Below are 12,946 nucleotides of genomic sequence, written 5' to 3'. Positions count from 1 at the left end.
GTGATGGCGTTTGTCTTCCCAAGTAACCGTTACGCCTGATGGAGCCCTGCTTTCCTGGAGATGGCTGAACACCTGCCTGCCCATGGGAAGTAGTGAATGAATTCCTTGTTTTGCTTTGCTTGCGTGCGCGGCTTTTGCTTTCCCTATTAAACTGTCTTTATCTCAACCCATGAGTTTTCTCACTTCTACCCTTCTGATTCTCTCCCCCATCCCACCGGGGGGGGAGTGAGCGAGCGGCTGCGTGGTGCTTAGTTGCCGACTGAGATTAAACCACGACAGAGGGGTGAGTAAGGTATGCATGACAGTGCATTGTGCCCAGTCACACAGTCAGTAGGTAAGAATACCAGCCAACAGTGCTAATGGTGGGCTCACCGTCCCCTTCTCCTCTCCAATAAATCCACGTCTGTCATTTCTACATCCAGTTGTATGTGATGCAACCACAGTTAGCCATCTAACTGAACTAAAGATTAAAAGACTGATCACACTTGGAAGATGCAATCAACAATCACTCTGTTATTTGTTGCAGAGAAAAAATAAAGAGATCAATGACCTGTCTTAAAATGAAGGCCACAACGTCTGTTGATTCCCAGTAGCTGGCATGGAAGAGATGCGGCAGGGCCACAGTTGGAAAGGCTGTCAGCACATCTGGACAATACAAGGCATAATCTATTCGTTTTGTTCCCCACCACTTTGCAGTAACTACAGAAAACCCAAACAAAATAGCATCACATTTCTATAACATATCTTCTTAATAAATCTCTGCTGTCTTTATGTTTAAGCTAGATAATTGAATGAAGTCTTCTGCTTTTTAAATCTTGACATTTAGAGCTTGTCAAAGATATCTATCAAACACGAAAGTACTGCTTTCACTGACTGCATCATCACTTAAATGTCCGCAATCTAAACAGTTCCATTGGGTCCAAGTTTTGGGAAGCAGAAATCACCTCAGCATGATTGCTTCCTGGTCCACAGAAAATGTACAGTGAAAGACTAGTACTTTTATGATCATGTTATAGAGTAAGAATTGCAAATGCTTCCCAAATAGTGAACGGAATATTGATATATGACTACAGTCTATAACAGGACAATATAATGATTTATAGCATTTTTAAATATGGGTAACAAATCTTATCTATCTATATTTCTTAGTATCTGGAACATGCTTCTAAATCCCTGTTAGTATGAAACCCTTAATGACTATTTATGAGTAGCACCTTAATATAAAACTGTGACTTCACTTCTATTACTTTATCTACTTAATTACAAACAGAAGAGGAAGCTGAATTGTGTTATTTAAAATTGCAGCAACTTAGGCTGCTCTCCTTCTCCCCAAATTTCCAAGCAGATAATTTTCCTTTTCATAATAAACTTTTCCACAGAAAGGATGTGGAGGGAAGGGTTGTTGCCATTATCAGACAGCACATGGCACCAGGCTTCACTCACTGTTGGTGAGGTATGCTGATGGCAAGCTTTCTGTTGACCCTGAGTTTTCACTGTTTGTGCTGGCCAAGCTTAACTTTCTTGTTTTTCCTTGTGGTTGATCAGATGCATTTGGAGATCCAGGACTCTCCTGAGAGAAAGGTATGTTCAAAGAGCTGTTCTCAAGGAACAGAGCACTGTGGTTGTGGATAGCATCACCTGCAGGTTACAGAAAGGAAAATAATAATTAAAAAAAACCCCAGTGGGATGAACAACATGGCTTTGAAACTAGTGTGTATTTTTTTTTTCCTTAAATACAGAGCCAATGAGCATTTTCCTGAATAATATCAGATTTAATGACCGTGGATGAAACTCCTTCAGAGTGAGGAGGACAGCGTGAGACAGCATGACTAAATGGAGAAAGCACACCCTACTGCCATCAAAATGCAATGGCAGCTGGGTGCTTTTGACCAAGATCTTCCAAACTGGGTAGTGATGTTGGGAGGCTATTTTACTTCACATTCAACACTACCCATTTTAAAGTCATTCTCTGAGAAATGCTACACAGCTCTGGGAGTCTGTGATACTTCTCTTGTCCTCTTCCTGACATAAGCAAAATGACTTTAGAGAGAGCCTTCAGCAAGGCTATTTACTGGTTTGCGTGTTCCCAAATGGAACGGAATTCTCATTTATTCATGCCACTCTGACAGATGAGCTATGGGCCATGGCTAACACCTCTACTTAATAAAAGGAAACAGCCTTCCTCCTGAGGTGTTCTGAAACATGCAAGAACAGATGTGCATTTAAACAAAAGCACTACTGATAATTTTGCTTGAAGCAGCCTGCACATCCCTCCTGTACCTAGGAAAGGCAGAACCTCAACTGAGACATAGGATATATAGCAAAGTGCATATCAAAAGCAGCTGACTCCTCAGTGTTGTTTTTCAAAGAACAAACCTCTTGGAGAGATTAAAACAGTGAGCAAAAGAAAAAGGAGACTCAGTTCAACGCACATAATACAAAAGAAAGCAGATGGCCCTCGATGATGTATTGCTCTATTTCTCAGTGTATTTCAGTCCCATTCAGACAAATAACTGTAATCACACTGTGCTCATCTTTCACATGATCTTGGGTTGGGGACTATGTCATACAATTACGTAGTGGAGGCCTAGAATAAGTTTCCCTTCAACTTTTCAAGTCTTACCAACTCTTAATGCAATGAATATCTCAATGGTGCACACCAGAGAACACAACAAGAAGTTGCTGCTTTCAAGGACACCATTCCTTAAAAAAAATACACTGGAAGCATAAGTGCCTATAGATTATCAGAACTGGTAAAACATGTCACCATTAAATGAAAAGGAACAGCAGCATAGCTCCCTACAATCTCCTCCCTTGCAAAAAGCAGACACGGCTAGAAAGATTCTGGCTTGTTTTGAGCTTGAGTACCTCAACTGCATAAGACAACACAAGGAGCCGCCCTGCAACGGAATCAGAGAAACAATTAAATTCTAACACTTTGTGATGGGTATGTAGTTTGGACAGAACATGTTCAATTGTAGTTTCCATGGGAACATGTGCTCTGAGTTTTCATTAAAGAAACCGCAGTGTACTGTTCTTTCAAAGGAATCTTGTTGACACCATACAGTAGGGAAAGCTATGTGTGGCTATAGGAAACCTTGATGGAGGTGAAAAGAATGGAAGGATAATTTTATTACTTCCCTTGTCTCAGGCAAACTATACAGACTCCAACACAGACAACTGAAAAGAAAACACAATGCTGCTTTCCTATTACTTACCTCACAAAATGAGGAAGTATTATATGCTCTTTGTAGTGAAAGAAGCAGCACAAAGAAGTCAAAGGTCTGATTCTATGTCATACTAAATACTGAACAGCAAGGCACCTGGTCCTTCTGGGACAACAAACCCCAAATCATGTGGCCTAAAATAACACAACAAATCAGTTCACTGAAGAGAGTAGCAGAATCCACAGACATAAGCAGTAAGGAACAGGGAAGCTGCCAAATTGCACCCCATTAGGGGTCTATCTGAACCAGAAACCCTGATCCAAACATCAACCAACAGGAAATTGCACAGAAGAAGGTGCAATGAATCCCATAAATGAGAGCTATATCTCCATGAAGTGCTCATGATTGGCCTGATGCATACTTTCTGCTTCCCCTTCCAAAAGATTCACTGAAATAAAAAAGGTTGTGCTTTTAAAATAAATTTTCTGCTTCTGAATTGTTGTTGCTCTGCTGAAACAGTCGTAAATTGACCCTAATCTAATCCTTCCTCCCCCACTATAATTTTGCAAGAGTTTTGGGTTTTCATTCCCACTAAAATGGAGATGGAGAAAGAAGTAAAAATAGTAACTTTGCACAGAATGGAAAACATCTTGTCAGCCAACATATCTGTTAGCCTTTTCCATATTATTGACTAGCTTAAGACCAGCTTGGTAAGGGGTCTGGTGCCTTGAAACCTGTTGTTTATTTTGTAATACTGTTATTTTAAGCTCAGTAACCCTTCGCCCTATGAAGAGATCAAATCAATAAAAAGGAAGGCATTTTTGGCAGTTTTTTCTCTCCCATTTCCTGAATTATATTTATTTTAAACAGGTAGGGCAGCCTGCCTTCATCTCTGCAGGTCAGGTCTCTGTTGAACTGGTTAGAGATTAATAAAATACATGTAATACTGTTTTTTTTCCTAAAAGCTCTGTGCTCAACTTTAGACTAGGACAGTCTACTTGCCTAATTCTTCTATTTAAATAACTGAAATGGATACTTCCCACCAAAAACAACCTTTCTCATGGCTCTGAGGGTCACTAAAGTTTCTTATCATTTATCCTACTAATCTAAATTTACTATCATGCTTGGTAAGAAATAAAATAAAGACAGATCATTTTACAGAGTCTCATCTTGGATAATTATGATAGTTATAGCCAATACAAAGAGGCAAAGCAACGTCCTCAAGGCCACACAGTAACCACCTCCAGACAAAATTAATAATACTTTATTTTATGCATATACAATTGGAATCATTTATCCTACTAATCTAAATTTACTATCATGCTTGGTAAGAAATAAAATAAAGACAGATCATTTTACAGAGTCTCATCTTGGATAATTATGATAGTTATAGCCAATACAAAGAGGCAAAGCAACGTCCTCAAGGCCACACAGTAACCACCTCCAGACAAAATTAATAATACTTTATTTTATGCATATACAATTGGAGAAGTACTGTGCTTTTAGACCTTATTTTCAATCTATCCATAATGAAGCAGACCAATTGGATCAGCCATAGTCTGGACTGGCACTAAATTCCCTACGTAAATTGACCCTAATCTAATCCTTCCTCCCCCACTATAATTTTGCAAGAGTTTTGGGTTTTCATTCCCACTAAAATGGAGATGGAGAAAGAAGTAAAAATAGTAACTTTGCACAGAATGGAAAACATCTTGTCAGCCAACATATCTGTTAGCCTTTTCCATATTATTGACTAGCTTAAGACCAGCTTGGTAAGGGGTCTGGTGCCTTGAAACCTGTTGTTTATTTTGTAATACTGTTATTTTAAGCTCAGTAACCCTTCGCCCTATGAAGAGATCAAATCAATAAAAAGGAAGGCATTTTTGGCAGTTTTTTCTCTCCCATTTCCTGAATTATATTTATTTTAAACAGGTAGGGCAGCCTGCCTTCATCTCTGCAGGTCAGGTCTCTGTTGAACTGGTTAGAGATTAATAAAATACATGTAATACTGTTTTTTTTCCTAAAAGCTCTGTGCTCAACTTTAGACTAGGACAGTCTACTTGCCTAATTCTTCTATTTAAATAACTGAAATGGATACTTCCCACCAAAAACAACCTTTCTCATGGCTCTGAGGGTCACTAAAGTTTCTTATCATTTATCCTACTAATCTAAATTTACTATCATGCTTGGTAAGAAATAAAATAAAGACAGATCATTTTACAGAGTCTCATCTTGGATAATTATGATAGTTATAGCCAATACAAAGAGGCAAAGCAACGTCCTCAAGGCCACACAGTAACCACCTCCAGACAAAATTAATAATACTTTATTTTATGCATATACAATTGGAGAAGTACTGTGCTTTTAGACCTTAATTTCAATCTATCCATAATGAAGCAGACCAATTGGATCAGCCATAGTCTGGACTGGCACTCCTGCAAATTCCCTATAAATAAAATTTTGCAAGAGAAAAATTTTGCAATTATTTCAATTGTGCTGCAAAGTAAAATGTGAGGTAGAAGCTCAAACAGTAAAAAGGATTATGATTATCTACATTCTGCTATGTCAAATGTCTAAAAAGTAGGATAGGTTGAAAGCACGTGCTTTGAATTAATACACAGCAACCATACTTTTAACCCCCAAGTAGATAAAACGCATCATGTCATAAGCAGCAAAGCAAAAAAAGGAATTAAATCCCACACGTTATTAAGTGTCAAAAGACATGACTGGTGGTAGATCAGAGACCTGTCACAAAGCTAAGGCTCACTTATAATAGCTACAAAAGCACTTTGATTATGAAATGTCAGCTAGGCAGCAGCTGAGAAAGCTGCTGTTTAATGAAAGGTCAAGAGAGCATGGCTTTCTCCGGGCTGTAACATAACCTGAACTTTGTACCTTGCCCTTATAGTAAAAAAACCCCACCAATTACTAAATCGCATTTTTGAGCAATCACCATAGATGAAAGAGTTATGAAGATAAATGTTTTCTCCACCTGCTCTGTATATCTGGCAGTGCTTTGCATGCAGTTTCTTTTACTTTCATTTGTCTGTATATCACAGCAACAAGAGGTAAATATCCCCTTAAGAGGTAACTTCTGAAAAAGTGGGATGCCTTATATGATTATTTCCATTCCAGTGCATAGGTCAAAGATATCTCAGATATTAAACTTAATCTTTGCTAATTTTTCTTTCTCTTTGCATATAATGTGTTGACTCTCCTATACATTCAGAAAACTGAATTTAAATCATGCCTCAATTTTATTTTATTAAGCTATTTTATCAATAGCCTAATAATGTAATCACATCCACATTAGGAATTGTATCAAGAGAAGATACAGTTGCAGCTGACCACGTAATTGACAGAAAGAGGAGTAATTCTCTGGGCTAGTCAAGTCTCTATGATTGTCAAAATCAAGCCTGGTAAGAGTCAGCTTTCATCATCATTCAGCTCTTAATAGATCAATTCATCACACACGTGAACAATACCACATTACTACAAACTGAATGACCCTGGGGGCAGACTTAGTGATAGGTATTGATGCCTGCTGGATGCAAAAGGCAATTGTCTAGATAAACGTGCCCTGCTCTTTAAGTCCTGCCATTTAAGTCTTAGATGCTTCCTGAATCTCAATGGAAAGAGTAAATTTGATAAACTAAAAGCTTAAAGATAAACCCTATGCACAAAGCAGCTGGCTCCAAGAGCTTCATTTGATTGGCAAGAACTGAAAGACAGCTATAGAAATCCTACCCCCCAAGCTTTCATCATGTTCTCCAGCCTGTGTTATCGCTGAACCATTCATATGAATCATATGGTTAAATTCTCTTCTAGTAGTAAATTTTTTTTTAATGCGGCTTCCAGATCATAATTTTTTTCCACAGAGGCACCTATCACGAATGTCAGGCAGACAACAGAATCATTCTTATTTTAATCATCAGTTCTTATGAGAAAAGGAACAAGGAATGAGATTGTTTAATAACATGAAAGATTATCAGAAAAGGCTGTCTTGGGCAGTGCATAACAATTAGAGTTTGGTGTAACTAGGTCTCATCATAACTGATTAGTAAACTACCGTTCCAGTTGACACCACAAAGGCTCTCATTTTAAGAAATACTTTCACAAGCTCAGGTATCAGAGAAAGGAAAAAAAAATTATAGTCACTAGAATTAATCCTTTGTGAATGAAGAACCTTAAATTCCAAAAGGATCTCAAAGTAATTGCATTTAAATGGGAGGATTTCATGTTCATTGAAATATAATGCAGCTTAGGTGTAAAGCACAGCAATGATTTAATTCTGCACAGAGATTTAAATACAAAACCATACCATGGAACATTTGCTGATCATTAGCACTCAGGAATTTTTATTTTATAATATATCCAACAGACAGGATTTCCAGATTTACATGGTCTGTAAATCTTCTCACCCAGTGCCTTAGATGAACTCAAAAAGAACATCAGTTATTCCCAAACCACTTATGAAGTCAATGCTTCAAGAATCAGTGTATCTGAAGGGTTTACTTTAACATAACAAAGCTGGTAAAGTGTACCAACCTAAGGTTTTCCATTTGAAAAGCAGCCTAAGGGAACTATTCTTCCTATGACAGTTATTTAAAGGAGGGTTCAACTTTTCAAGATAGCCTTAGATATGTCTCAGTGACAGAATTTGTACCTAAGTAACCAGCAGGACTTCCAAGTGCAGTCAGTCATTATAATAACTCCAAGTCAGAATGCAAAGCAGGGTATATATTTCCATTGAAAGAAAACTCAGACACTGGGGTGAGGAGAGAGCACATGTTCCCTAGTTTGGACTGTCCCTCACCTTAGCTATTCCTTAAGTAATTCCTGAGGAACAGCCAGATCTTCACATGTTTCAGTGAAGCCAACACCTAGAAACCAACCTTCTGCAACTCAAGATCAACTGTTGCTTTTCAAACATTGATTTAATCAGATTCAAACTGATTTGCATCCAGTGTACACCATATTTGAGCACATAAAACAAAGGAGTTGTGTGTATCCTACTGCACAGAACAGATTCCCAATGATACGATTCTTCTAGCTCCAACAAATAGAAAACACTGCCATTTTACTATATTAGCCTCCAACCTTAAACTCTGAATCCTGAAAAGCCTTTTGAAATATCCTGCTGAGGCTTGAATTCATGTCTGAATCTGTAGCAAAAAGAATAAATCTAATGTGCATGCATGTACAGATACACACTGATCAATTCCTTTTTTGTATAATATGACAAGTCAAGATACTTCGCACCTATATGATTTTCTCATTTTCTATAAAGTCAAAACAGCACAATTCCTTCTACTAGCACCTTGCTCATCCACGTCTTCCTCTTTCCTCCCCACAAATCAGTCTTATTTCTATTTTTTCCTGGATTCAAACATTTATTACCCAACATAACTATTGTTCAATAGCCTACCTAGGAAAAGAGCAATCAAAAGACAATTTGCCCAGTGATCTAATAAGTGACCAACAGAAACAATATCTGAGGATCTAGGCAAAGGTCAACTAAATGTAAAAATAAATTGTTTAAAATGATAGTCAAAAGACATGGAAGTTTGCAAGTGACACTGCAACTAAAGCAGTGGTATCACCTTCCAACCCCTCTTTAACACAACTGGTATCACAAAGCTCATACGTAAGAATAATTTTTTCTTGGTAATCTTTGGTTCCACACTTGCTAAATATGTCTGTACCATTCTGTCCCAGATGACTTGTTTTTAGCATGTTAGCACATTGGTATTTCAAATCCTCTTGAGCTGTGTAAGGAGAGAATGCTTAAGAGAACAACAGGTAAGGAAAGCTATAAAAATCGGCACTGTACCTAACTGGTGAGATCTTCCATCCCCTAGTGGGTATCTCTGGTACCGTGGGACACTGAATGGAGGCAGGAGATGGAATCTTTTCTCCAGCAATGGTTCAAGTCTGCAGGCAGAGGGGTCAGCAGAGTGAAAGAAACTGTACACTTGGCTGCAGGCTGGGCGGACCTGGCATACTTGAATGAGAATGAGAAAGAGAGTTCAGTATTGCCCCTTTACAATTTTCAAGGAGTCTATACAGAAACATGTTTAATATGGTCTTCTGCAAACTCCAGACTAGCATACATGTGGCCACAAGAAATTTAACTAAACTGTTTGCTATTTCACATGTAAAGAAGACTTCACTGCAAAGGATTTTACAGACACATCACAATCTGAGATGCAGGCATGTAGCAGACGTGAAGACCAGCCAGAGAAATAGACAGAATTAAGGAAGGAAAAAGAAGTTTAAAAATCTTGTAAATATATTATTGAGCATTAGAGCTATGATGCTCAGCACTTCAAATATTTACCAGCAAAATGGTTTGATGGGCCTGTTATGTCCAGAGGACTTAAACCTAGGTGACAGCAGGAGCAGGTAGGTGACAGAAAGCCCTGCAGTTTCTTAAGTCACATTATGGAAGCTAATGTATAGAAATCAGGCTGGTCATAACAGCAAAGCAATGTTTATGATTCTTGCTGAAGGTGTGCAGCTCCTGAGGTTTCTGGGCTGCAACTGTAAGTGCAAATCTTGAAATCACTTACTCAGCTAATAAGGCATTCTTTTGACTAAACACACAGCACCAAAGCATAACTTATACTCAGGTGAGTGATCACACAAGACTGCTAAGGTCTGTAAAACAGCTGGTGTAGTCACTTCTCATTGCCACACATTTCAATCACACTGAATCTTGCCAGCGCGAGCAAATAAATTCATTATAGGCTCATTAAATTTAGTACAGTTTGTATAGTACTGCATTACATGTTACAACAGTCAGTTTATTAACTACAGGAGTAAAGGAATGACTAAAGTATTTATAAAATATGTTTGGGAATATTATGTCTGCTCCCCATGAACTCCATGCAAGCAAGACATATTTTCAAACCTGCTGTGCTATACAATAAACCCTAAATGTTCTTTTGATAGAATTACTATTTCCTTGTGGTGATAACAAAAAACAGGTAACATGTATGATGTTTTTCCTTAGAAGACATGTTTGGTACAGCATTGTTCCCATGCACAAGCCAAACACATGCTTAACTGGAAACCATGAAGAAAGATCTTAAGAGTTTTAATATAAGGTGTCACGGAATATTAGATCTAATGGAATCTATCTTAAGTGACATCTCTCACCAGAGCACCCATCATGGAATTAAAAAGGAAAAAAAAAATCAAAAACACACTACTTAGGTTCTTTCTCATTTTCAAGAGCAACAGTCAAGGTATTTGTACATAAGCAAAACTACAATGAGCAAACTTGATGCTGTACATCTTCCTCTGCTGCAGTCACAGAAAGTCACTAACAGCTACATCAGAAAACACTACATTCTTATAGATTTTCTCAAGTGCTTTCCATGTTGCTGGAAGGACTCTAAAAATTCATGTTCTGGTGCTTGCTGCTATTAATGGTATATAGGGACAAATCTTGATATAGGCTATGTCGATGTTACCAAGTTCTAAGCTTAAAAGATTGATACTGAGTTGTAATAGCAGCATTGCCATAAGCAGGTCAGAACAATACATTGTTTTGTTCTGTATGAATGTTTGTTCTACAAAGGCTACAGCACAGGCACACAATGTTTTTTCTCAAACTAGTAAGACAATTAACCTTTTATTGATCATAGTAAAAACTTTCTCAAGACACTTCAACATTGAGCATCCAATTCAGGAAAACATTAATTCCTAAAGATCAGGCACATGTTTACTTATCTTTTCGAACAGGATCAGAAGCAGGACTATCTGAAAAGACAAAAATTCAGTTGCTCAGAAAAGGACTAGAATGGGGTGTCCTAGCTCATGAACAGCTAGCACACAATGCGAGACCCTGAGGAATTTGTGACGTGGGAAAGAAAGCAGTTCCTCTAATTTAATATTCTACCCGCTTCTCCACATTATCCTGCTAGTAGAGCACCAAATCACACTCAGCCCGTGTAGCTGTTGAAATATGGTACTGTCAGATACTGAAAATGCATTAAACCTCAGAAACCACATGTGTACCCAGCCCACATTTGTACAGGCAGGCACCTTGCCAACTCTGCTTAAACCTATAATGAAGGGAGAATGGCACAGCCATTCAGAGAGCAACTAAATGCCAATCCATTGGTGACAGATGAAGACTAGACTGCTCCTCACGTGGTATCTGAGTTCACTGCTTAAGGTAGATGTGATGAAACACATCCATGGGGACCACTTCATTGCATGTGCTCTGTGCTAAACAGTCTAGGAAACTTATCTTCATGTCATGAAGATGTCAATACTCATAGCCTCTCAAGAAATGCTCTGGGACAAATCTTCCAATAAGAGTATACCTATATACAATCCAGTTCTGCCAAACCATGAACTTTTTTCTTCTTTGGACATGCAGTGTGCATTGTATTTTGCATTCACTGACTCACTCTGGGGATGGTGCAACATCTCTTTAATTCTGCAGGATTTTTGTCACACAAAGTGAACAATGTGGGTGTCTTTGGGGGCATCAAGTGAAGCTTTGTGGGTTGTTTTTCCCCCCCAAGCTCTCTTTGTAAAATTTTTTAGGATTGTTATCGTTGGCAATTAGCAGGTTTCCAGCTGCAGGATAACCAAAACCTACTTTTGATGTCTGTTGTATGTTGATTTTTCTAGAAAGGATGGCTGTGTGCATCAATCAGCACACCTGGTAGCAGATGAAAAGAAAGCGGGAGATAATAAGACTGCTTGTTGAGGACACTATAGAATCTTTTCCCTTTCCCACTATCAAATAAATAGCAGCTTCATGCCACCTTTGTCCCTTTCCCACCATTAAGCCAGCCACATGCAAAAACTATGGCCTGTGAGATTCTTCTGTGAAGTACCTTTCCACAGTTCTCTGGGAACCACTATCGAGTACCCTTTTTTCCTAACATATTCTCCCAAGTACGGTACAAAATGTGCCCATCAGTTTATTGTGCTATGAAAACTGAGTAAATTCTCCCATGTATTCCAGTTAATTGCATCACAAGAGAAGCAGAAGGGAAACACCAGCAAGACTGCAAAGATCCAGATTACTTTTGATGGCTTTCTTCAAGCTGTATTTTGTTCTTAGTATTTGCCAGAAAAAATGGAAACAGGTCACCCATGTGAGAGCATTTAAGCACAGCAGAAATTAATTCTTTGCAAGTAAAGTGTAATTCTCTTGCAGAGCCCAATAGTGTGAAATAAATTCTGTGAGGTAAAGCATTGCACTGCATTATAATTAAAACTGTATTTTGGCAAGCCTATAACTTTGACATGTGTAGTTAGGGATCTAGTGCTTATAAAGTAGAGCAGTAAACTGGGTATTACCCTACTAAACTAGAGCTTCCTTCCCTAGTGGGTAGTATATTGGTTTATTCTTTCTTTCTCGTCATGCTTAATATTAACTGTCAGAGCCAAACATAATAATTTCCTCATTTGGACATGAGGAAAAATTTCTTTACTGAAAGAGTGGTTAAACATTGGAACAGGCTGCCCAGGGAAGTGGTTGAGTCACCATCCCTGGAAGTATTTAAAATACGTGTAGATGCGGCACTTAGGGACATGGTTTAGTGGGCATGGTGGTGTTGGGTCGACAGTTGGACTCGATGATCTTAGAGGTCTTTTCCAACCTTAATGATTCTATGATTCTAAAGGAAGCGCTTAATGTAATTAAATCACTTGTCTAATCGCACCTTCTAATACTTCTTGTACAGGAACTTTTTCTGTATATGTCTGCCTTCTGTATATGCACTGAAGGCAGACAGAGACAAAGAAAGCCA

General features: G+C 38.3%; 1 protein-coding gene across 1 annotated transcript in view; it reads right to left on the bottom strand.

Annotated features, from left to right (window-relative positions):
- PITPNM3 (PITPNM family member 3) overlaps positions 1-12,946 on the bottom strand; it is a 144,197-nt gene that overhangs the window by 12,615 nt on the left and 118,636 nt on the right. Inside the window, exons 12-14 of the mRNA XM_019471787.1 lie at positions 9,001-9,171; positions 1,444-1,638; positions 551-699 (exon numbers count right to left, since the gene is read on the bottom strand). Of these exons, the coding sequence (XP_019327332.1) occupies positions 551-699; positions 1,444-1,638; positions 9,001-9,171 (515 nt within the window). The remainder of the gene's footprint in view (positions 1-550; positions 700-1,443; positions 1,639-9,000; positions 9,172-12,946) is intronic.

Source organism: Aptenodytes forsteri, unplaced genomic scaffold (assembly GCF_000699145.1).
Source record: "Aptenodytes forsteri isolate BGI_AS27 unplaced genomic scaffold, ASM69914v1 Scaffold66, whole genome shotgun sequence".
In the NCBI taxonomy this organism is placed as follows: Eukaryota; Metazoa; Chordata; class Aves; order Sphenisciformes; family Spheniscidae; genus Aptenodytes; species Aptenodytes forsteri.
The sequence above is the reverse complement of the archived record's forward strand: the minus strand, read 5'-3'. Positions and strand labels throughout refer to the sequence as shown.